Below are 25315 nucleotides of genomic sequence, written 5' to 3'. Positions count from 1 at the left end.
TCCTGTTTAGAGCCATTTCCTGCTTGGATCCACTTCCTGCTCAGATCTACTTCCTGCATGGATCAACTTCCTGCTCAGAGTCACTTCCTCTTTAGAATATTGAGTAAAAAACGGCTGCCATTGTACTTATAAAAGTATACTTTGCTCCTTTTCTAGGTTCTTTTTTCCCAGGGTATACTACCCAACCATCTCGTTTCCAATGATGTAAGTAAAGTTTGCAAGACACAAGATGTTGAAAACCCCTTCCCTTCTTTATTAACCTATGAGGACAGAGACTGAATCTATACCAGTGATGGCATCATCTAGCCCCTACACTACATGCATTTAGATGCCTGGTTTACCTGTATGTCTAAGCTAGGGTCCTTATGCCCACGCAGCTGCTGTGGGCCATCTCCCTGGCACATGCTCCTTAGTGATACTAATTAGGCAGGCACACCCACTTGCCTTGGCATGTTTTAAAGATGACCCAAGCTGCAAACACCAACATGTATAAGACATATGCTCTCTTCTTTGTGTAAATTCAGGCACCAAAATATGCCTACACATAGGGGTGTGTGCATACAGACACATGCGTATTCTTTTTTGCCTGGTAGAAATAAGCTTCTGTGATGTTCCTTCTACTCCCACACATGCCCCTCCATGGCTGGCACATCTCCTAATTATTCCCATCTACTCCCTCCCCATAGACCTTTTGTGTGTATATTTTGGCAGACGTTCTCTTGATTCTTCCTAGATTCTCTCTCTCTTTTTTCCCCCTCTCCCTCCCTCTCCCTCCTCTTCACAACTCCTTAGAAAATTTGTTAAACTATACACTCTTTATTATTAATGTACATTTATGAAAAATTCTCACTGTTACAAAAGTGCATGGTTATAAAATCATCTCCGTACAAAGATTGGCATCTTCCCTTTCCCCACCCCTCCCTAACCCTCCCACCCCCAGACATCAGCATTCCACAGGACAATGCTTAGAAAAACTGAGAGCTCAGTGGATCCAGAGCTCTTGACCGAGTGCTATGGCAAACATGGTGGTGATTTACACAGGACCTTTCAACTTGCCTCCTTCACTTCCCTTTTGCCTCCTTCTGAGGTGGGTAGAGCAGACAAGTTTCTCTAGTTCAGGAAATCGTTCTTCTGTGGAATGGGTAAAGACATCTCCTTATACTCTTCTAGAGCTGAAAAGGATGTCAAAGCAATATCACTGAAGACATCTATAAGGAAAATGAAGGTTTTAGGTCTTTCCTGATGGTTGAAGAGAAATACCTTCCTTAGTCTATTCAAATTGCATATACCATTTTCCTTGAAGGAGCTGGCAAACTCTATAGCAACTCTGGGGACTTAATTGTGTAGGATTTCCTGGTAATCCCAATGGGAATGGAGAAACAGGTGAGGGTTTGTCTGAGGGTGACCAGAAGCAACTGGTCCAGAGTGGTGTGGTGCAGATTGGGGTCTTTTCTAAAGAACAATTTTCTTGGTCCAGACTTTGACCATCATAGCCCTGTTGGTTAGCTAAACTTTGATATCCTCAAGCCCAGTATGAAGGAAGCTTCTGTGGTAGGACAATTCTCTGAGGGACAGAGAATGGAGGGAAGCAGTCAGACTGTTGCTGATATGCAACACATATTTCTTCCTTTTTATATTTTTCTGAGCAGATATCCCTAACCCAACCCTAATGGGATTCCATCTTAGTTTATCAAGTGATGCAGTAAACAGATGGCTGAGTTTACTGTGTCAGAGAACTGAACTCAAGTCCAGAGAAGTTGGCCCCATGTCAGTAGATACACAGTGTACATGGAACCTCATGAACAGACACATGGACTCAGAGATTTCGCAACACTTACATTTAACTAGTCTGGAAAACACGTAGTCAAGATTTGTAGGAATACCATCATGGTTTCTTGGTTAGCAGGGTTGTGTGCACTTTTACAATGAGCGCAGTTATATTTCTTCTATAAAAGTGTGCTTCTAGAAGCTTGCTTCTGATAGCCTGCACAAGATGGTGGTGGTAGTTGTGGGCGACATGGGATTCCTTGGCAGGCAAGGAGTTTTATCATTGTGCTTTAAGTTAACTGAGGACCTTCTAGCAGCTGGAGAAGAATCTGTTCTTTACGTGTCATGTATCCTACTCACAAAGGTTTGCCATTAATGGGGACTAAATAGTCTCATTAGAAAGGACATTTGAATTCAAGGGGCATTTGGTGTCTTGTTTGGTTCTAGTTCTATGCAAAAAGATACATATCTTAAAATATATTAACTATATTTCAGCAAATAAGAGACTCTAGGAGATTATATTAGATGTATATGGTGGCCCTCTCTGGGAGGCTATTTGCATCAAGACTATTATTTCTAGAAGTTCTTCTCCAAATACATTAGGTTGTTAGCTTGACAGGTGAAGAGTAGCCTGGATATAGTGGAAGAAGAGAGCAGGTACGGTCCTGGTCCAGATGTCACAGGAGCAGGCTCTTGCCCAAATGTTGTTAGTGAGATGCAGGGGATAACAAGGTTCAAGTACCCCAGGTCCAGCAGTTTCTGGGTGCTCTTTTGGTTGACTAGCTCAGGGAAGCATGAGTAAGTGAAGACTTCGTGGAAGTTGACATGTTATTTTCCTTTATTCCTTTTCCAGGAGGATGGGATGATGCAAAATTGTTGGAGCTGGGGCGCAAGGTAGAAAGCCCCCATTTTAATTTTTATCCTGGCCAGCCTTACCAAGATGTTGGTCTGTGCCTTAATGTTTTCCCCTATCCTGCTGAGGTTCTCACCCCACAGCTCTCCTGCACCCTTTGTATCTCTTGAAACACAATATAGCAGAGCTTGAGTAGGAGGAGTTAGCACAGCTTCCTCCCTTGTTTCCCAAAGAACTTCTTTTTTGCATGACTGCTGCCATGGCCACTAGTTCTAATGTTTTATTTATCCTTCGCAAGGCAGATGACTCCTATTCAGGTGCTATTTGTGCTGCTTCTCTGTTTCAGAGGCTGCGATTTGCTCTATGGTGAGGGCATCTGGATTTGTGCAGCAGCTGGTTTACTGCCTTTTATTTAGAGGACCTATGGGACATTTATGGCTGCTGAATCCAAGAGGCCCACTACCCAGCCATCATGGGCTTTCTTTTCCCCAAGCACCTGGCAAAGCTGGAGAGAGAACCGAGTTGAAGTTGAGTCCCAACTTTACTGCTTTGGCAAGCCATGCCTGCTCTTGAGTCTGTATTTTCCAACCTGTAAAACAGGAGTAATTATGTTTGGTTTGCCTCCCACACAGGGTTGTGAAGAGTCCAGAAAGATGCTAACAACATGTTAGGAGCTGTCCAGTGCTGAACAAATACAAGGAAGGAGGCTGAAAAGGCTGATGATGAGGATGAAGATAACAGCAGCAATGATGATAATACTGCTTTGCACATGAAGTTGCTTGCTTTTTGATGGACTGACTAGACATAGTTTCCCTAAATGGAGTTGCCCATCGCTTTCCTTCTAGAGTTTACCCAGATAACCTTGGGTAAGATACCTAGCTCTCTACAATTAATTCATCTGTAAAGTGGGAATAATAAAGACCTCCAGGCAGTGTTGCTATGAGAATTGAAATAGGTGAGTCAGTAGATTTAAAAGTGCCCCAAAGAGTGCCTGGTCGTTATTGGGAGCACTTACTCATCAGCACTACTGGAACTCAAACTTATGTAACTTAAGAGGGAACTGTGATGTTCCCCAGCTTGGATAGGGTAGAAAGAGCACAGACTTTATTTTGCTTGTTAAGCAACATGTCACTAAATTTAAACTCTCTTTGAGCCTTTGTTATCTCATCTATACAATGGGAACAGCAATGCTTACCTCACAAGAATGTGTGGATTAAAATGGAATTGTCTGTGGAGAAAGCTTATCACAGTGCCTGACACTGGCAAGTGTTTGGTAATAAATAGCTCTCATACCCTGATGCTTAAATGAGTGAATTCCTTGGGAGAAAGAGAAAATCTCCTATAGTCATAACTGTGGTGGCCTCCTCCTCCTTCAGTCTTGGCTACCCTCATGCTACAGTGCACTTTTCTGGTGAGATCCTTTGGCGTGAGCACCGTGGCAAGAACAGTCACAAGATTAGGAGTTCCAAGGTGCTAAGACTCTTGTTGGACCTCTTGCTTCCCTCTTCTGAAACCAAAGCTTGAGTGAGAAGCCGGAGACAAGGGTAGGTACTTCAGCTTGGTACCTGGACCTCACGGGCAGGCTGCACTTGGTGGATGTAGTATGGAGGCAGTCAGTAGGAGGTGGTCTCACCTGGTAGCCCCTGGCAGGAGGCCTAGGGGACGGGCACAGAGGTGTTCTCTCCCTCTGGAGGCAGTGGTGGGCAACTCCAAGAGCTGAAAGATTGGGTGTCAGAGGGAAGTTTTGGTCCTGTGCCACACCTGCTGTATACACTTAAGTCACAAGGATTGGTCACTGTTCTCAACACACCACGCATATTTGGCCTCTGTCATTTGCTCATGTCTACCCTTCAATGTCTACCTGACAAAGCAGACAGTTTTTGATGACTCAGTTCACAAATTGCATCCATTCTTGTAATTCTCTTGGACTTTTCTAAGCACAGTTGATGATCGCTTCTCTGGGCTTTCATAACTATATGCTGAGATTGTTGACAAATTGTCTTAAAGGGAATAGTTTTTGAATCTCTCTCTTCCATTAGAGGTAAAAGCCTTAGGACAGAGTCATTGGACATTTCCAATTCTGCCACAGTGTCTGGCCCATAGTTGAAGATCACACAAATGTAGTTTCCTGACCTTGTTTGGGTCATGACAGAGGTGACCAGGGCACCAAGAGCCAGACTGAACAGTGTCTGGGGGCCAGCTGCATGGAGGGACGTCAGGCGCCCACATCAAATCTCTTCCTCTTCACTGGCCTTGCTCCAACGGTGGCAGCAGTTGGCTGTGATGCCCAGGAGGAAGTTGGTGGCCACAGAGGCAATGGAGACCACGAAGCCCACAAATGCGATGAAGAGGTAATCATCCAGGGTCAGAGTCAGGTGACAGGCCTTGAAGCTCTCCTCAGTGAGGGAGAAGAGAGGGGCACCCTCAACTTCAGGGGGGCCCCGGCACTCAGCCAGCTGAGAATCTGCAACACAGAATGCGGAAATGGTGAGGGGCCGGGGAGAAAGAGAGTGGAATGTATAGTCCTCCACACTTCCCAAGAGAATTTGAGATTTTTATTTTTAATTGAGTTTCTTCTATGTGTCAAAAATTTTACTTACCTTCTTTACTCTCTTCAACAACCCTTGAATCAAGTTTTTTTATACCAATTTTTATGGCCGTGGAGATCGTTGCTCAGGGAGTTTAGTAACTTGCCTCTCAGGTCCAGTAGTCATTGCTGATGGTAGATCTGGGGTTTTCATGGGGACATCATCATCTCTTAAAATAACCTCCTAACTGACTTATGGCTTCTGCCTTGAAACCATCTTGACACAGTTCACTCAGTATTTTTCATACCTGAAGTCCTGTCATATACTCTCTGCTTGAAGCCCTCCCCTGACTTCTTACCTTCCCATGGAATGAAAGCCAAGATCCTAACTGTGGTCCTCACTTCTCATCTCTATCCCTTTCCTCCTTGTTCACTATGTTCCATCTACACACAGCTTCTGATCATTCTTCCATCACCATAAGACCGTTCCTTTTCAGGGTGTAGAGGGAGAGCTATTGTATTTGTCTCATTTATCCCCTGAATCTCAACACAGCTCCATCCCTTCCTTCCTTGGGGACTTTGCTCAAATATCACTTTATTAATAGGGTCTTTCTAAATGATTGTTTATAACATAGTAACTCCATATCACCTTTCTCTGGGCGTTCCCCACTCTGCTTAATTTTTCTCCATTGTATTTTATCATGTCTTACAGTTTCTTTACTATCCGTCTCCTCCCCCTTAAATATAAGTTTTCCCCATGTTGTCCCTAGTCTCTGAACAGTCTCCTATCTGTAAAAGTGTTCAATGAAACGTTGTTAACGGAATGTGGGGATGGATGACTCTGTCCAACTATGAAGGACTGTTTTTTTCTACTATCTCATGTGGGTTTTCAGATATGTAGAATATAAGGTTATGAGCATGGGCTGTGAAAATATTGGTCTGGGTTCAAATCCCCTTTCTACCCCACGCTGGTTGTGTGATTGTGGGTGAGTTACTTAACCCTTCTCTGTCTTGCTTTCTTCATCTGTAAAATGAGGATAATAAGAGTAGCTATTGCATTGGGTTGTAGTGAGGACTCAATGAATTAATATATATAAATAATATATTCTTGGTGGATAATAAGTACCATGTAAGTGTGTGCTTTTGTTGTTATCCTAAGCTTGTCTCTTGGACAGGTCAGTGACCCTACAGATTCTGCAATTCTGCACATAGACTTCTGTAGGAAGGAGGTCTTTTCTCCATCACTGATGGTCTCTTCTCACCCTTCCAGGGTCACTTGCATGAAGGTTGTCAATGGTTTCATCTTACTCTGCCTTGGAGGTGAGTGTGGTGTTCAGGCCGTGTTTCTGCCATTCAGTTCCAAGCACAGGCTTTCCAGCAGGCAGCCATTCCTTTTCTCAGTGGATAAACATTAATCAAACTCTCACCATGGGCAATTTTTTTAAAAACTTTCTGGCTCTCATGCTTTCCCTCCATAAGAAGGGGATAATTCAACCTAAATTATCTAAGGGAGTCATTATGAAGAAGTTTTCTAAATGAGGTGGTACATAAATGCCATTTATTCATCCTGTAGTTTTTGAGGGCAAAGAATAAAATGATAGATTTGATTGACCCTTTTGACAAATGGATGAACATCATTGTCCTTAGAAATGAAGAGTCATTTTTGGGAAGAAGAAGCAGTCTGCTCCAAATTCCAGGTGGAGAGAGTCCCTGTAGGCTACAAGTCCAGTTCTCCAGACCTTGCTCAGGACAAGATCGTGTCTAGAGTTAACCATCAAGGGCTCTCCACTTGGAGCTGAAGATGCTCAACTCCAAATTCTATTATGTGCATGACTAGGGTGCTGGTGAGACCATGTGACACTGGAGAAAGTGAGGAAACTGAGGGAAATTCGTATGGATCCAGCAGAGGAGGCTCGGAGGGCAGCTGGCAGGACCACGAGAGGATTTCGGATCAGAGTCCGAGGGATAACGAGCCTCTCTGGTAAGTCAAGGGACCAGTTGTGAGGTTGAGTTAGATCCCAAGGATATCCTTATGTCCCCCTTTGTTGGGGTTTGTCCCCAAACTGTGGATAATAGTGGGAGAAGAAAAAGATGACAAAGGGAAAATGATCGCTTGGTCCTACCCACACTGGCAAGTTCTTTGCACCCAAGAGGAACTGTCCTGGAGAGTACAATATGGTGAAAAGTACAGTCTGTGGAGAAAAGGGGACCTGGGTTTCTAGCGTGGCCACTGGGAAGTTACTTTCCCCCTCTGGAACTCGGTTCCCTTATCTGCACTGTCGTGAGTCTGCACAGATGGGATCTTGGACCCCTCTCCTGCTTGATGGGAGACTGCGCTTCTTCTGCAGGGCAGCTGGGGCCTCAGAGATCACAGGAAAGAGGGATCCCTGGGAGTCATGGAAGTTGTGCTCCAGAATGCCCTTTCTGTACACAGAGCACAAGAGAGAGGAGGGGACGTGCCGCCTGCCAAGGGTGAGCAGGTAGGGAGACCACCCCAGGCAGTTTCCCCTTATGCCCCCTAGCATTGCCCCATCTCGTGCCCAGCTATTTTGGTCCCAGAGAACTTCCTCCCACAGCTGTGTAGAAACAGTAGAATCGTGACCCACAACCCCCCCATTCCTCAAACTATTTTGGTCTTGGGCTCCCCACTCAGTCCTCTTCTCCCTCCTACTTCATTCAGCATCGCTCCTTTTGAACACACTCTGAACCAGGCTCTGGGGAAACCCCTGAGATGGTGCCCTCAGTAACTTCCTGTTGTTCTACTGCTGGAGGCTAGTGCCATGTAAGTGTGTGCTGCAACACAAGAAAGCTGGTGACTAAGAGCCACAGCTGAACATGGCCTGCCTCCGGGGGAGGCCATTAAGCCGATGTGATTCAGGCTTCTTCAGTCCCCAGTGCACTCCCAGCTGGGACTGGTTGGTTAAATTGCCACATCCATTTCTTGTCTCAACTCCCCAGCCCATGCCCAAACCTTGCAGAGCTCTACTGAGGGCCTTTGGCCAGTCAGAACTCTGCCCTGACTCTGTTAGCGACCTGACTCTTCAGGATATAGTCAGAAGGTGGCCAGACTGCCAGGGTTTGAATCCTAACTCCAACACTTAGGGGCTGTGCAGCTTTGGGCAGGTTACTGAACCTCTTTGTTCCTTGGTTTCCTTCTCTATAGAGTAGTGTGTGTGTCGGTCTCATCATGGTTCTTAACGAGAATGAGATAAGCTAAATATGAAATATGATTAGAATAAAGCATAATAGTAAATACTAAATAGTAAGTACTAAAATAAAGAGTGTTAGCCATTTGTATTTTCTTTTGAGTTTTCCCAGCACTCAGAACACTTAAAAGGCAGAGAGTAGAGTAGAGTAGAATGGGGTTTAGAAGCCAAGTGAACTTGGGTTTTATCCACGGCTCTGCTAGTTTCTGAATGAGTGACCCTGGGCAAGTCTTTTCATTGTCCCAGATCTCAGCTTCTTCCCCTGACAAATGGGGGTCATAAAAGCAGAGGAGATAATGTGTGCCAAGTTCTGAGGTCAGGGTGAGAGCTCAGCACACATGGTCTCTTATTAACGACTCTTCTTTACTATCTGTCTGCCTCCTTAGGTCCTAAGTGCCACAGAGGCAAGGGCACGGTGTGTTTCTCTAATGAGTGGGTCTGCAGTGTCCAGCACACACAAAACACCTCATGGACGAACCCGGTAGAGTGAAAGGGCTGGTGCACCCAGAGGCCAGTGTAGACTGTGTCATGCTCCAGCTGCAAAAAGCTCTTGGCCCCTCCCTGTTTTTTGGGAGCCTTTGCTGCAGTGAGGCAAGACCCTCTGAACCCCCACCCCCCACCCCCGGGCCATCTAGTCCTACCTGCCCGCCTCACCTGCTGTGCAGCGTTGGATCCTGTTCCGCAGCCACTTCAGCAGCGGCTCCATGGTGCAGCCGCACACCCAAGGGTTGCCGCCGATCTGCAGGGTCACCAGCCCCGGCAGGCCCTCAAGGGCCTCGAGGCTGAGGAAGGCCAGGCCCCCGAAGCTGAGGTCCAGATCTCGGAGCTGCACCAGGCCCTGGAAAGCCTGGGGGTGCACCCTGCGCAGCCACGGGTTGTGGCTCAGGTCGATGTGCACCAGGCCATGGGCTTCCTGGAACATATCGGCGGGCACATGGCTGAGGTTGTTGTAGCTCAGATCCAGGTGGGCCAAGCGCTTGGCGTGGAGGAAGAGGCCCGGCGGCAGCTCCGTCAAGGAGTTGTTGCGCAGATCCAGAACCCGGAGCTCCATGTAGCATGTGAGGTAGCCGGGCGGCACGGTTGCGATGCGGTTGTGAGCCAGGCTGAGGTTGCGGGTGTCCATTGGCAGGTCTGGGGGCACGGAGAAGAGCCGCTGGCTGCTGCAGTCCACCACCTGGTTATGGCACGTACAAAGGACGGGGCAGCTGGTGCCAGCATCCGAGCGCATCACCCCAGCTGCCAAGAGGAGGGAGACCAGCAGCATGGCTGGGTGGGGGGGCCCAGGCCAGGGCAGCTGGGACCAGGTGTCACCCATCTTCGGGAGCTGGCAACAGCAGAGCTGTAGGGAGCCCACTGGGACTGAGGCTATGTCCATGAATCAAGAGTCAGTGGCTCAGAAAGACAGCTACATCAGGGCCAGAGTCCTGGAAGGTGGGGCTTCTGGGCACGTGGTATCATGTCTCAAGCCTTTCCCCAGAGCCTCTAAGCACCAGAGGGATCCCTAGGTGAGATCCCCAGGAAGCCCCCTTTGGAGCCCAGGGGAGAGTAAATCCAGCTGAGGTCTCTTGGGGTCTGAGAAGATGATCAAAACTTGAGAGAGGAAGGAGTTGAGAATGGGGCTGGACCAGCTGCTAGCAGGTCGTGGAAGGGTCTCTGTAGATCTGGGCTCTTCTCACCCATGGCTGCTGGGGGCTTGCTCTCTGTATTATGTCGGAGAGGTGATGGTGGTGGGTGGGGGGCAGAAGGACAGGAAAGGTGCCTGTCGAAGGTCCTGGTACATCTAAGAACCCCGAGCCCTGTCCCACGTCTGGGACCAATTAGGAGGCCAGGGCTGCATCTGGGTCTCTAGCATTGGAGGTCTCCGAAGCCATTCCTTCTGGTGGCCCAGGGGGCTCGAGTCCAAGGGGGTCCTGGGGTGGGTGTTTTGGGAAGGGAGCCTGGTGGGGAGTGGGTCTCCATGGGCTTCCTGGAAGCCCGAGTCCTCAGCCTTAGCATCTACTGAAATCCCCAAGAAGGCTCTTCTTTCCCCAGGTTGGGGAGGACCCTGAGGGACACACACTGTTGCCTGCCAAGGCTGGAAAGAGCCATGTGTCCTGGAGGTGCAGGATGGGGGTCAGCTAGGACCGCTTTGGCGACTTCTCCTGAGCCAGTGCCTCTCTCCCAGCCCAGCTCTGTGTTCAGCAGGCGGGGGCAGAATTCCCTCTGTCAACAAGGAAAGCACTCAGGCAGAGATCTCCAGTGCCCTCTCCTCCCCGCGGTTCCTTCCTAGGTTCCCTGCCCCCCTTCTTTGCCACTGGCCATAGAGTTCTCTGCGCACTGTGGGGCAGCAGTGGTCTCAGACCCCACCCTCACGTTGTGGTTGCCCGTCCTCCTCTGGGATTCCGTCCTGGGAGAGATACATTTGCTTCTCCTAGCCTCGCCCCTCAGCACCAAGCAGCCCACCCTTGAATAACTCTCTAAGAAAGCAGGCACACAAGCGCAGGTTGCAGGTCGTTTGCATACCCCTTTTCAGACACAGCACTCCGTCTCCCTCCCTCGCCCTCTCCCTCATTCTCTCTCTCTCTCTCTCTCTCTCTCACACACACACACACACGCGCACACACACGCACATACACACATGCATACATTTTTTCTCCTGTGAACCCCCCACATTTTGCCCTGCCCTGCACTCACACCTCCCAGTTTCCTGTACAGCTTTCTTCTGTAAACGCTCTTCTGCAGAGCCCCCTTTCCAGTCTGCACCCCTCCCCCCGACTTCCACCCCCCCACACACCCTAATCCTTTCTACAAGCACCACACTCTGCCCCCCCCCGCGTGAGCCCACGCCCACATTCGGTCAGGCGGAGAGACCGATCCCACGATGACACACCCGGTGTCTCAGCCCCACCGTCCGCCGGCATCCCTTGTGGCCCCCACATCCTCCGTGGCCCCTGGATGTCCTCACTTGTCCTCCCTCACCCCTTCGGTCTAGCACTGCCTCCCTTCCCAGCACTTCCAGCCTCCATCCCGCCCACTGGGAAATCACCCAGCTTCTTTATCCAGACCCATTTTTATGAACCCCAGGGTCTCGCCTTGCATTTCCACAGGCTCTCAGGAGCCTACTTACTCTGTTCCAAGGACACAGCCATCAATCTGCAGCAGACATGGGTCTCCCTCCCTCATGCTGGAATCCCGCTTGCTGCTTCAGGAGAACAGATTGCCTCCCCGGCACTTCCCCTCCCCCGGCCTCTCCTCCTCCATGGCTCCTGGATCCCGGGGCAGCATCTTTGGTGGTTTCCTGTCCTGTGCTCCTGGTGCCTGGCCAGTTCCCCTTTTTTGACTCAAAAGGGGAATCCGAACGAGGATGCTTAGAAGAAAGTTCACAGAATCCGAAGGCTTCTTCCCGAAACTCAGCTGGTGCTGAGGCTGCTGGGGTTTGTGGCTTCCGCCAGGTCTTCCCCTCCCTCCGCCTTCCTTTCCTCTCTCCCCCTCCTCTCTCCCTTTTTCGCTCCCTTTTTTTCCTCGAGGGCCAGGTACTGACGTTTCACTGTCTCTTAGCAACTGCCTCCACATCTCTGAGCAACAGGAGAGCTGGCTATGGACCCCACCAAGATGAGAGAGAGGAGAAGGAAGCAGTTGCAGAATTCACAGCCACCTGCTGTGGGGAGGGGGTCCTAATGGTAGGGGAAGTGGGGCCTAGGGGGAGGGGCAGGGGGCGGGGCAGGGGCAAAGGCAGTGGAGCAGGCAGGGGGAGAGGGCAAAGGGCCCAGTGGGAGAGGTTAGAGAAGGGGCAATGCAAGGATCTGGAATCTGAGATGAGGGAGGGCCCAAAAGAGAAAATAAAGAGGGTTGGAAAGGGGAAAGGAACTTCTCCAGGGATAGGGGGAGAAATTGGGGAAGGCATGAAGACATGAACAAGGATGGAAGGAAAAAGAAGTGCTTGTAACACATTTGTTCACTCGACAGGACATATCTCTTCAGCCCATGTGTAGCATCTGCTTCCCTGAGTCTGAATGTATTTTGGTCACCAGGTACCAGGGGGCTGGATGGACTGGCTCAGGGCTCGTCAGAGACAGTTATGGAAGGTGGGAATTTTTCTGTGTTCCTCAATTGTCTCTAAGTCCTGACCCCACAAGCTCGGAGAGTTTTGGGATGCAAAGGGCCAAGTGACAGGTCTAGGTGAGGTACCTGGGGCTGCAGATACACTCAGCTCTCTTTCTAGGAGAGCAGAAGCTTCCAGAAAACCTTGTGGTTTTTATCTCTTTCTCCAGGTCCTGAGGACTCTGTCTGCCATCCCGTTCTCACTTCTCCGAGCTCCCTATCCCTCCCCTCACAGACTGACCTCACATGAAGAAAAAGTCATTGCAACATTTCTTTTCTTGATGACCCATGGAATGAATTTCTAGCCACCTTGCCTTTGAAAAACCAGTCTCACCATTTGGTTTGGTCCAACAGCTGACTCATGTCTTCATTTTAATAAAATTGTTTATCGAGCACTCACTGTGAGTCTGGTGCTTGGCTACATGATAGGCATATCGCTAGCTGCTAGGATGATGGGTGAAGACTTCATACTTACAGAGGTCACGTTAGTCCTTTGTGTTCATCTAGTTGATCTGGGGCCTCTTCTGCTTAAGTAATATCTCAAGTCTTTGGGGAAAACCAAAATCGAGGAGCAGAAATCACCTGTTAAGTTGTACAGATTCTAGGCACATACAAAGTCCTCAAAATCATTGTCTTCCCTAACATGATTCTCTTTCCTTTGTGATCTTAGAAGTTCTGCTGTTAAGCATTGTACTCATAATTATGCTCATTTTTAATCTTTCACGTTCTGTGGTGTCTGATGCAGACTAACATGGTAGTCACTTCATTAATATTGATATATTGAATTGGCCAAGGTAAATATGGTTTGTGTCTCCCCCTCCCTTATAAAAGGGAATGGTTCTCCAACTCATTTATGAGCTTGGAAATAAAATGTTAATCTTAATGCACAAAACAGAGCAACAGTCAGAGGCAAGTAACCTACCATAAACAAGGACTGTTGGCTTCAGTAAAGCAGAGCTAGCATGGTGCATTAGTAACATTCACTGAAAAATGAGAGAAGACATAATGATTTCAATAGAGACTAAGAAAGGTAATCAGAACATTTCAATATTTAACGTTGGCACATTAAAGGCACATTAAAAAAACAAGTGATAGAGAATGGAGGTTTTCTTCCTTTACATAATATGAAATTTATGTTTACCGTAGGAACAATAATATGAGTAAACAAAAGTATCTGTGACAGTTTCCTTAAAAAATCTGATCTAGGCAAGAACACCTTGTTATATTTTAAACAACTGTTTTCTAGCCTTTACAATTGGGATAATAATGATGGTATTTAACTCATGGAGGTATTTTATGTTATATGAGTCGTTGTTGATAAAGCACTATGGATGTGTTTGTTAAATGAAGAAATAAAATGAAATACAAGGCAGAGTATAAAATTAGTGAAATCATTATGCAGAAGGGAAAACAAATTGCACAGAAGTAGGAAAAGAAAATATCCCACTTGCACGTGATTTGAATGTATTCTGGTGCAGAATAAGCATCAAAACCTTCAGAAAGCCCTCCACCAACCACTGCACATAAGACCATTGTATACAATGTCTTCTGTATTAAAAAAAAAAAGTAAGGATAAATGGGACAGAAATCTTTTAAATGATCTTTTACCCAGAATCATTCTGTAAGTTAAGTAGTAAAGCATTGTTTCCCAAACTGGTGTCTCATGGTACACTGTGTGTCATAAGAAAAATGGTTGTTCTCAAATAATTTGAGAAGTATTGAGTTATGAGGCACCTGTGTGACTCAGTAGGTTAAGTGTCTGCCTTTAGCTAGTCTCGGCTGGGGTCATGATCCTAGGAGATCAAGCTCAGTGTTGGGCTCTCTGCTCAGCGGGGAGCCTGCGTTTCCCTCTCCCTCTGCCTGCCACTCTGCCTACTTGTGCTCTCTCTCTCTCCATCAAATAAATAAATATGATCTTAAAAAAAAAAAGAAACATTGAGTTAAACAAAATGAAACAGGTTATTTATTGCCAGATTTCTCAGGACCTTTAATGTCCGAATGGTCATGTGACATCCCAAGGCAAAGGACTGGGAAAGGGTAAGAAGGATGGATAATATCCAGTGTTGTTCTCATGATGTGTTTCTGGTTACTTCCCTTAGCAAGATGACTTTCTCCTACCTAGCAGCCTTGCAGCAGGAGTGATTCAATTTTGAGCCCTAGGAAAATGATAAATTATTACATACCATGGCATTTCATGGTCTCCTGCGAGTTATTGATACTGTGACTATTCAATCATGAATGTCAAGGATTTACTCTACTGGGAAAAATATGCAGAAATTAATCTTAGAGTTGTAGATACAAATGAATTGAAAAATCATTTTTCTTATTAGGGTTTTTTGACATACACGGCAAATGAGTTGAGACAATGACAGAAAATCTTTAAATACATGAGAATAAATGTAATGTGCCACACGAAAAATGTGTTGAGGGACAATTATGGAACCTCCATAGAATGAAGATACAGGAAGAAATGGAAAGTTAAACTCCTTAGTTGTGGGGAAAGCTTAGAAATAGGAAAGATGACTTTGCATTTTATAGTATAATAATTTAGGGAAGTATTTGACAGAATATGGTGAACTGGTGGTGGAAGCCCTCTGGGGAAAAAAATGGACCGGGATGCACAGAAGAAGTTAATGAAGATGATGATATAATGGGGGAATGCTGAGTAGCAGTGGTGGTGGAGTTCTCTAACTAAAACATCAAAATATGTATTGCAAACTGAAAATCAGTCAGTGGCATTACTCAGTATTTGTGCTTTGGAAAATGACCATGGGACACATCATAAATTGAGGAAGTGATTCTCACTCTCAGAATAGGGAAAATGAAAAATGGGAAATGAAACCATAGTGTTGAAAGTCACGTCCAAGTAAGATATATTATTGAGACATTGGTGCTATACATTATTTTTATACATTGAAGAAGTTCCAGATGGTTCAAAGAATTAAAGAGAGAAATGAACAATGACAAAAATGCAAATCAGGGAGTAAACAGAATAGCACGTTTGTTCCAGCTGTGGAGAGAAGATGTCTTGTCTTTCTGTGTGTCAAGGAAATACGGAGAATGACATTTGTGACAAGATGGCTTCCGACAAACATGTAACATTGAAAGACAATAAGGTTTCCATGAGCAAAAGATGACAAACCAAATTAGAGAGAGAGGAAGCTCAATGGAGAAACAGATTTTGGACAGAAGTAATTTGAAATAATCTATGCAAAATATGTTAAGAAATGCTACAGATATCATTTTATTTATTTTATTTTTTAATTTTAAAAATAGATTTATTTATTTATTTGAGAGAGAGAGAGCATGCACTAGCGAAGGGAGGGGCATAAGGAGAAGGAAAGAGAGAAATTCGAGCAGACTCTTTGCTGAGCACAGAACTCAATAGGGGTTTTGTGGGGGGGGGGAGGGGTGCTCCATCTCACAACCCTGAGATCATTACCTAACTGAAGTCAAGAGTTAGATGCTTAACTGACTGAGCCACACAGGCATCTCACAGGTATCATTTTAAAATTGATAGAATACATAAATTTCTCTGAGGCAAATAAAGAAAATGAAGTGTTATATATGTTAATTATATCTCAATAAAAAACAAAATAAAACCCAAAACACCATGCTAGTCAAGATCCTAAAATGGCCCTGTGGTAGGTCAAACAATATCCCCGAAAGATGTTTTTATTCTAATCTCTGAAACCTGTAAATATGTCACTTTCTATGGCAAAAAGAATTTTGTGATTAAATTAAGGATCTTGAGATGAGATCTACCAGGCAGGTCTAATGTAATAATAAGGATCCCTCAAAGGGAAAGAGGGGTAGGAGAGTCAGAGAAGGAGATCTGATGGTGGAGACAGGGGTGGAAGATGCTACTTGCTGACCCTGGAGATGAGGAAGGGGCCAAGAACCGAGGAATGCAGCCTCTAGAAGCTAGAAAAAGCAAGGAAGCAGATTCTCTCATAGAGCCTCTGAAGGAATATAGCCCTGGTGACCCACGTGAGGTTTGTGATGTCCAGAACAGTAAGATAATAGTTGTTTTAAGCCAGGGCGCCTGGGTGGCTTCATTGGTTGAGCAACTGCCTTCACCTCAGGTCATGATCCTAGTGTCCTGGGATTGAGCCCTGCATTGGGCTCCTTGCCCAGCAGGGAACCTGCTTCTCCCTCTTCCACTCCCCCTGCTTGTGTTCCCTCTCTCACTATCTCTTTCTGTCAAATAAATATCTTTTAAAAAACTGAATAGTTGTTTAAAGTCACTAAACTTGTGGTAATCTGTCAGCAAGGGGTAACTTAAACCGCCCTCAAGATTCCCATCTCCTGTGCATACCTCATATACTCCCTTCCCTTCGAGTCGCATCTGAATCTGTGAATAAGACGGGGTAGCCCTCCTGTGATTTTCCCCAGCATCAGGTGACTTTGTGTTGAAAGGGAGATTACCCAGGTTGGTGTTTCCTATAGATGAATCCTTAAAAAGGGTTACTGTCTATTACCAGCTCTGAGAATGAGATGGGGGCATCTGCAGAGGACCCTAGAGTCTTTAGGTTGCTGAGACTGACCCCTGGACAGCAGCCAGTGATGAGGCTGCAGGGACCTGGAGCTGCCAGTGAGTTTAGAAGATAGCCTGGGGACCAGATGACAGTGTAGCTCATCAACGTGTGGACTTCAGCTTCATGAAATACCCTGGGTAGAGAGCCTAGCCATGATGTGCCCAGACTATGCTGGGACTATAGAGCATCAGCTCATACATGAGTATTGTTCTAAGCCAATTTGTTTGTAGCAATTTGTTACACAGCAATTGAAAGCTGATATAAACGTAGTATGGAGGAATGCTTGGTTTCGCTAGAGAGTAAGTGCAGAGCAATGAAACGCATTTTGTGATAATTGTTAAACCAGTAACGATAGGGGCACCTGGGTGGCTTGGTCAGTTAAGCATCTGACTCTTGGTTTTGGCTTAGGTCATGATCTCAGGGTTATGAGACTGAGCCCTTTGTCAGGCTCTAAGATTCTCTCTCTCCCTCTGCCCTTCCCCTCACCCCAAAATACCCCACCCCCAGGAATGGTAAAAACATCTGTACAATTCCATGTGCTGGGTATGGAGGAGCTGGATACAAGTACACTTACTCCAGGCACTGGGAATTGGCTCAGGCCCCCTTAGGAAGTTGCTCATCCCTTTCACCTGGTAATTAGTAAGACATCAGTTCATACCGAAATATTCAGAGCAGGAATATTTACGATAATGAAAAAGATGGAAATAATACGAATGGCCAGCCACAGAGGGTGCCTGCCGAGCAAACGCCATATGAATCTAAAGGAAACGTCAAGGAAAACATCGTTAATTGGGGCACTGGGATGGGTAGTGTTGCTGCTGGAGAAAATGTGGGATGATGCTAACTGGATAAAGCAGAGCAATGCTCAACTCATAGCTAATTGTCAATTTGTAACTCATGCTGCCCTAGTCATCAGCTGTGTCACTTATCCTTGCTGTGCTCAGTTTCCTCATCTCTAAAATGGGTGTAGTTACAGGATGCACCTCACAAGGAGGTCTGAAAGAGGCAACACAGGCAAAACTTTGTGCAGTTCCTGGTCCTTTCTAGAAGTGCTATGAATAGCACCACCGTTATGATTAGTTTCATTATATAAAAGTGGATGGAATGCTGCTTTCAGTTTTTTAAAAAAATTTTTTTAAAATTTTTTAAAAATTTCTTTTCAGTGTTCCAGAATTCATTGTTTATGCACCACACCCAGTGCTCCATGCAGTATGTGCCCTTCACAGTACCCACCACCAGACTCACCCAACCTCCCACCCCCCAACCCCCAAAACCCTCAGTTTGTTTCTCAGGGTCCACAGTGTCTCATGGTTCGTCTCCCCCTCCAATTTCCCCCAACTCACTTCTCCTCCTCATCTCCCTATGTCCTCCATGTTATTTGTTATGCTCCACAAATACGTGAAACCATATGATAATTGACTCTCTCTTCTTGACTTATTTCACTCAGCATAATCTCTTCCAGTTCCGTCCATGTTGCTACAGAAGTTGGGTATTCGTCCTTTCTGATGGAGGCATAATACTCCATAGTGTATATGGACCACATCTTCCTTATCCATTCATCCGTTGAAGGGCATCTTGGTTCTTTCCACAGTTTGGCAACTGTGGCCATTGTGCTTTGTTTTTAAAATGTCTTAATTCAACCTGGGAGGCATTATTATGTGGTGAGGGCTCTTGTAATACAGTGGTTACAGCAAGGGCTACGGGACAACAACAACAACAACAACGGCAACAATAATAATAACACCTGACTCGGGGGTGCTGGAAGAATGAAGTGACTCACGTACAATAGGTCATTGCGCTGGGCACAATGCCAACTGTTAACAGATTTTCGCTGCTGTTATTGCCATTATTTCGGGAGGCAGTTGGTAGAGGTGAGTATAGAACCACACCTCCAATCGCAGCACTTGTTTTTGGGCCGCAAAATCCCAGCAATCCTTATTCCTTGGGGGCAGCTTGCACTTTCTTTCTGCTCCTTAGTTCTTGGACCCCTGGGCCAGTTCTTGGACTCTTTTGATGTTTGCTGCCTGCCCCTGCCTTGGTGATCCGCCACACCTTCCCTTTGGAGTTGAATGTTGCCATCTTGCATCTTTCCTTAACAGTTTAGAACAGTGTGTGTGTGTGTGCGCATGGGTGTGTATGCATGGGTGTGTGTACCTGCCTGTGCATATGAGCAGAGGGATTGAGAAGAAGGATAAGGTGCTCTGGAGACATAAATAGTAAAAATCTCATAATCGCATGTCTCAGGGTGGGGTGCCTTCCTTTGTAATGTGGTTGGTCTTGGCTCCTGCTCTCTGCCCCTAGCTTCCGTCCCCCCACCGTGGGGAGAGGGAAATGTGGAGAGTAGGCAAGGGCTGATGGGAGGGAGGAGTGAGGGCAGGTAGCTGCTTTTGTCCACCAGTATTCTGTTGACCAAATCTTTCTTGGAGTCACTGCCATTGTCCTGAAAGTCCTAGGCAGCTGCAGGGCTCAGATGCGCCAACATAAACCTGGGTCACCAGGTGTTTATCAGGGATGTTTCTCTGCAAGTTAATCTTACTAAGACAAGAAACAAACTAAAATTTGTTAGAAATGGAAGCTCTCTGTGCTCGTCAACTTCCTCCTCTCGGAAGTTCTCAGTATAATCTCATGCTCATCTGTCTGTCTCCCTTGCTGGGCCGTGAGCAAGTCTTGGGCAGGTGCACTGCTTTGTTTATGGTCTTCCTCAGGTGTCTGGTACATAATAAGCATGAGAACTTTGCAAGTCTTTGCAGTGTGAATGAGGGAGTGCACTCCAAAGTACAGGGTAAGCTGTGCCTGTTGCTGGGCCCCCAGTGCTGAGAGCATTTCTAAGCTCTCTGGCTGACACAGGCCTGTGCTGGTTCAGTGTCTAATTGGGGACAGTACTCTTTGCCACTGGTGCTACTGATGAGAGAGGCTTCTGGAGGCTGATCGAAGACACAGAAGTGGGTATAAAGCTGTGGAAATTTACAGTCAGTTTCCAGCGGAGCAGGAGCTGGGAAGAGCAGACATTTATTTGCTGCTTTGATGGCCTGTTGAGAGAGGCCATTATGGCCAAATTTGCTGTGGCAGGAGGAAGGCTGGGGATGGAAGAGAGGGACCTACTGCTTCCTTAGTTGATCAGAGTTGGCCAGCATGGGGCCAGAAAGAAAACAATATCTGCTGGGTAGCTCTATTTCCCATCTTACGGAGAGGGTGACTGAAATCCATCCACTGAAATCCATCCACTTACTCAACATGTTTACTGAGCCCCTACTATATTCCAGACATCGTCCTATGAACTGGAATATAGCCACATTTGATGGATATACAGTGTGTACCTATAGGGCATTCGGGGCCAATATCCCTTTTGGTGGGTGTCCATGATGGCTGGTGGTTCCACATTTTGACTGTCATCTCTTTAGTAATGAATAAAACAAAGTTTCAGTTCTCCTGTGCTTACTTTCTGGAGACAGATGATGAACATACACTCAAACACGTATATGATAGGTGACGATTAGTGCTATGAAGAAAAATAAATCAGGGCACAGGGGCATATGTAGGACCGAGGTTTGATGGATCTGAAGTGGCCTCAATCCGCACAGCCTGTGATGAAGGGACTGTGGGAGCCGCTGGCCATAACCTACCGTTCTACCTCAGAGACCTTATTTATTGAGCTCCTACCATGCACGAGGTACCATGCTGAGCACTAGAAATGTAACAGTCAAGAAAGCAGGCAAGGTCCCTTTCTGGGAAGGCGAACATAGGGAAAAAAAGATCTTCAGTGATTGTAAAGATCTTAAGTTGCTCAAAGGGAGAATGCAGGATGGTCCAGGTAGGTAAACTCAGGGCTCCGTGCTCCCCTGGGGCGGGGGTGAGCTCCCTGAGAACGTCATGCATTTGCTCCGTGCATTGGTCCTATCTTCTCTCTTTTACCTTGTCAGGTGTTCTTTATAAGCTCATCTTGACTTTTTTTTTTTTTTAAACTACAGATATCACCTTCATTAGAGAGAGAGAGAGAGAGTGTGTGTGTGTGTGTGTGTGTGTATCCATAAGCTATTTATTGTTCACACTTTTGTGGTGTGATTTCACCCCTTAGGTGATTTTATAGCCTTGCATCTCTCATGTGAGATAACTTACTTCAGTCTATGAAATACCGATTTTAATGAACCAAGAGGCAACAACAAGGAACACATTATTTCTCCTGAGTCCTCTAAATATGAATCAAGGGGTAATAAGAGGTACAGAGCGGGCTTATAAAAACAGTGCTGTGGTAATGACTGATAAAAATATCCAGTTGTTTGGGGCGCCTGGGTGGCTCAGTCGGTTAAGCGTCTGCTTTCGGCTTGGGTCGTGTTCAGGGTGCTGGGACTGATACCCGTGTCGGCTCCCTGCTTGGTGGGCAGCTGCTTCGCCCTCTCCTCCCCACTCCTGCTCTCTCTCTCTCAAATAAATAAAAAAAAAATCTTTTTTTAAATAAATAAAATCTTTAAAAAAATCCAGTTGTTTATAGCTTATTTGACCTGGTACTTAATGGTGCTACTTTGTTCATTATCGATAGAAAGTGCTCAATTTAGAAGTTCCATTTGACTCTTTCTTGATAATCTACCCATCTCTCTTCTCTAGCTGTGTCGAGAAATGTAAAAACAAAACAAAACAAAACAAAACAAAACCCAACACAAAAACATGTGGTCTTGATTTTGAAAAGCATCTCTTCCTGTCTGGTTCCTTGAATCTTCCGTCCTTGTTGGCAGCTGCTGGGGCCGAGTCCTTCCAACACGTCTTTCTTTCGCAGTTCTGATGCTGTCCAGATGCTTTCAGCCAGCCCTGGACTCCACAGCCAGACCCCAGAGCAGCTCCAATTAGCACCACCAAACTGTGAATCATTCAGGGTGGTCCCTTTCGCCTGGGTGTCCATACCATTCAGGGAAGAGGATGGTGGAGGGAGCCCAGATGCTGCCCTGAGATTTTTCTGGAGAAGGAGAGTCTGAGCAGGAGGGGCTGGGAGGCAGGGACTGGGAAAAGCTGCGGGCTTCCTTTCCAGGCCCTGGGAAGTAGCTCCAACTTATAGGATGAGCAAAGGTTTACCTGGAAATACCCTGGAACTGCAGGGAGGTCACGTCCACTCCCCACCCTTGTGACCCACGACCTTTTGCTCCATCTCACCTGTCCACATGGATAAAGGTGCACCATCTATCTTGTTTTAGGCATAGAGAAACTGCCATATCTGGAGTGATTTATTCCTGCCTGTGATTGTTTTCCTCACCGTGCTATCCTCTCCCAGGGCTGCTGGATGAAGGCCAGGAGACTTTGGTTAGAGCTGTAGCCCCGTTATTTTCTGCCTCTCTGGTCCTAGGGATGACAACGCATAGAGAATATTTACTGACCACCTACTTTGTGTCAGGTATGAGGCTAAGTTGCTCTGTGTGTGTTCCCACAGCCGGCCAATGGCAGGAGAAGAACTTCTCCCTGATCATTCTCCTTCCAAAGCCCAAGCCTATACCCTCTTTCTGGACCTCAGTGTTCCTCTTCTGTTAAATGGGGATCCTCACTCTCCTGGTCACCACACCAGGGTTCAAAACAGAGCACTGCTGTACACCTGCAAACTGGAGCAGAGACTTGTTGTTTTGGAGATTGGTTGGGAGGCGGAGCTGCCTGCCTTCCAGCTCCCAGGTCTGCTCCAGGCCCAGTGCCTGGAGGAGACGAGAGGCCTGAGCAGATGGGGACTGGGAGGGGCTGTGCAGCAGCAGCGTCTCCGCGTTTTGTCCCTGGGATGTGCATGCCAGGGCTGCAGGAAATGCCCACTGTTGTCCACCTAGGCTGGAAAGGTGGACACAATAGAAAGAAGTTTGGGACCTGTCAGGAGCAGGAAAGAACGGATTTCTTTTTCACCCATATTTTGTTTTCCTCTCTCCAGGAGAGACATTTGGGGCCAAGGTGTTTGCATCTGGGTGGTGTCTTTGGCCCAGAGAACTGCTCTGGGCTGGCTCAGGCTCTGAATCCAGAAGGCACTGGTAGTCCTCATGAAGCCTGTGAGGGTAGGAATTCATGCCTGCTGCTATGGCATGGTCCCTACTGGAGGATTAAGGGGCATGAAGGTCAAGCTCAACTGACCTCATTAAGTGGAAGGATGATGACCCTGAGAATAGCAAATGAGACCACCTCCCAGTTTGTGGCAGTCTAGGGGAAGGGGTCCTGAATTGAGAAATCAAGCAATGTCAACAACTCTCCTTTAAGTTTGCTGTGGGTCCTCGGGGCAAACAATAGCCTCTTTCTGGGCCTCAGTTTCTTCATCTAATCACATGGAGGCCGTTGGGGAATGTCACCAGAAAGATGTGACTGCTGATTGGTCCGTGAGCTGGCCCCAGGGACGTGGAGGCTCCTCAAACCTCCCCCCGCCCTGTCCTTGGACTGTGGGTTCCACTTGTGGTTTCTTTTCTCAGAGACTGCTCCAAGGTCCTGGTCTTGAGCTAGTGATGTGGTGTTGAGGACATCTGCACGGTGTCCTTGACTGGATCCGGTTATGGCTTCTTTATAGAAACTTTTGGGATCTGGAGGGTGGGTGTGGGGACCCATTTGTCTTGCTGCTCCCTGGACAAGTCTTGAATGTAAGTTCCTTACCTTCGTATTAAAAGTGCCACCCATGGACCTGGAGTGGGCTGCCTCTTTCCTCAGTCTCTCCTTGCCCTTCAAATAAGGGGGCTGTTTCAGAGTTTACCCGGGAGTATTTGGCTCAGATGATTCTGAGCAGATTGGGCCACTTCTAACAAGGGCAACAGCTAGGCATTTGAGACAGTATTTAGTGGACTCTTTTCTGTAAGGGGCTGACTCCCCTTGACCTGACTGCTCGGTTCAGAAGTGTCAGGTCTCAGATCCTACATCAGTAAGGCCCTGGGAGGGAGGGCTGGGAGCCGGGCTGGGGTGACAAAGCAGCCACTGCCTGCACCCCAGAATAGCTGCAGCCCTCCTAGCATCTGCCGTCTCGTGGCACGCTCCCACCCCATTGGCTGCTCTCGATCCCTGCTGTCTGGCAGGTGCTGCTTTCCTGGGTTTTATGGCAGCCGCTAAGCAGCCCTCTGTGTGTGCTACAGAGGGCTGGCTCCTTCCTCCAAGCAGCTGGGATCAGAAGAGTGACTCTTCTCTGGTTGCCCCAATCCTGCCCCACTTCACCTCCCTGGTTTAGGATAGAAGGGTAGATTGGGACAGTGGAAAGAAGCCTAAGGTTGGTGGCAGGGGTCTTGGGTTCTTGCAGCCAACTCACTATGTGACCAGGTTGCAAGTCTGAACAGCTCTCTTGGCTTCAGTATTTCACCTGGAAATTGAGGGCAATCGGGTTATGGTCCCACTGGTGTTCCCCAGAGTGGCCCTTCCAGTGGTCCTGTGATGTCCCCCTCAGAATCCGTATGTTGAAATCCTAACTCCCAATGACATTTGGAGCTGGGGCCCTGGGAGGTCATTAAACCACGAGGATGGAGCCCTCCCTCATCATAGGATTCATGCTCACAGAAGAGGAGGCAAGAGAAATAGTTAGCCCTCTTTCTGCCCTGGGAGGGTACAATGAGAAGTCATCAGGCTGACGCCCAGAAGGGGCTTCTCACCAGAACCTGACTGAGCTGGCTCCTGATCTTGGACTTCCAGTTTCCATAACTGTGAGAAAAATGTCTATTGTTCATAAGTCACCCAGGACATAGTACCTTGTTGTAACAGCCCCAAAGGATAAGACAGTTCCCTTCTGCTTGGCCAGTGCCCATGTCACGCTGGTTCTACAGTATTTTAAATATCTCCCCCAGAGGTCATAATGCCTGGGCAATTGCACAGAACTGGTGTGAGCTCAGTGGGGTTAAATGGTGGGAGAGGTGCTTTGGGAACTGGGGAGCCATAATCGGACATGTGATGCACCCGTCTGCCCAGTGTCCATCTGTCTCCTCTGTCTTAGGAAGCAATTTCTCCTCAATTTTCCATCCACTTAACCATAGGGATTCAGATGGAGCTTGCTCCAGTCCTAGCTCCTAGGCTGTTGGCGACCCAGGCCTGGCAGATGAGCATTTTTGATTCTGGTCACAATAATAAACTGACAAACAGAAAGACCCAGTCAGACCTGACCAATAAGGACACAAACTCTGACTGTGGTGATGGTTTAGGGGTTGACATGGGACCCAAACTAGGCCAAGCAGATTATTTCTCTGAGATTGCTCTCACTAGGATGAGAGGGAGAATCCCTTGTCCTTTCGGTTATGAGCTTGAAGGATCGAACCATGACTACTCCTTCATGGAGAGAAGACCTGTCTAGATAGAAAAGAGTGGAGACAATTAAAACAAACATAAGAGATGAAGAGGAGAGAGGAGGGGGTCTTGGTGACAAAAAGCC

General features: G+C 47.0%; 1 protein-coding gene across 1 annotated transcript; it reads right to left on the bottom strand.

Moving 5' to 3' along the window:
- Window positions 1-800: 800 nt before the first annotated feature.
- Window positions 801-11879, bottom strand: LRRC55 (leucine rich repeat containing 55). Its single transcript, XM_044259330.1, has 3 exons — window positions 11460-11879; window positions 9008-10555; window positions 801-5084 (listed from the first exon to the last, which is right to left on the bottom strand). The coding sequence occupies exons 2-3, from the start codon at window positions 9726-9728 to the stop codon at window positions 4849-4851; spliced, it is 957 nt and encodes a 318-aa protein (XP_044115265.1). The 5' UTR covers window positions 9729-10555; window positions 11460-11879; the 3' UTR covers window positions 801-4848.
- Between the last annotated feature and the right edge of the window lie 13436 nt (window positions 11880-25315).

The sequence above is a fragment of the Neovison vison genome, chromosome 7 (genome assembly GCF_020171115.1).
Source record: "Neovison vison isolate M4711 chromosome 7, ASM_NN_V1, whole genome shotgun sequence".
Lineage (NCBI taxonomy): Eukaryota > Metazoa > Chordata > Mammalia > Carnivora > Mustelidae > Neogale > Neogale vison.
The sequence above is the reverse complement of the archived record's forward strand: the minus strand, read 5'-3'. Positions and strand labels throughout refer to the sequence as shown.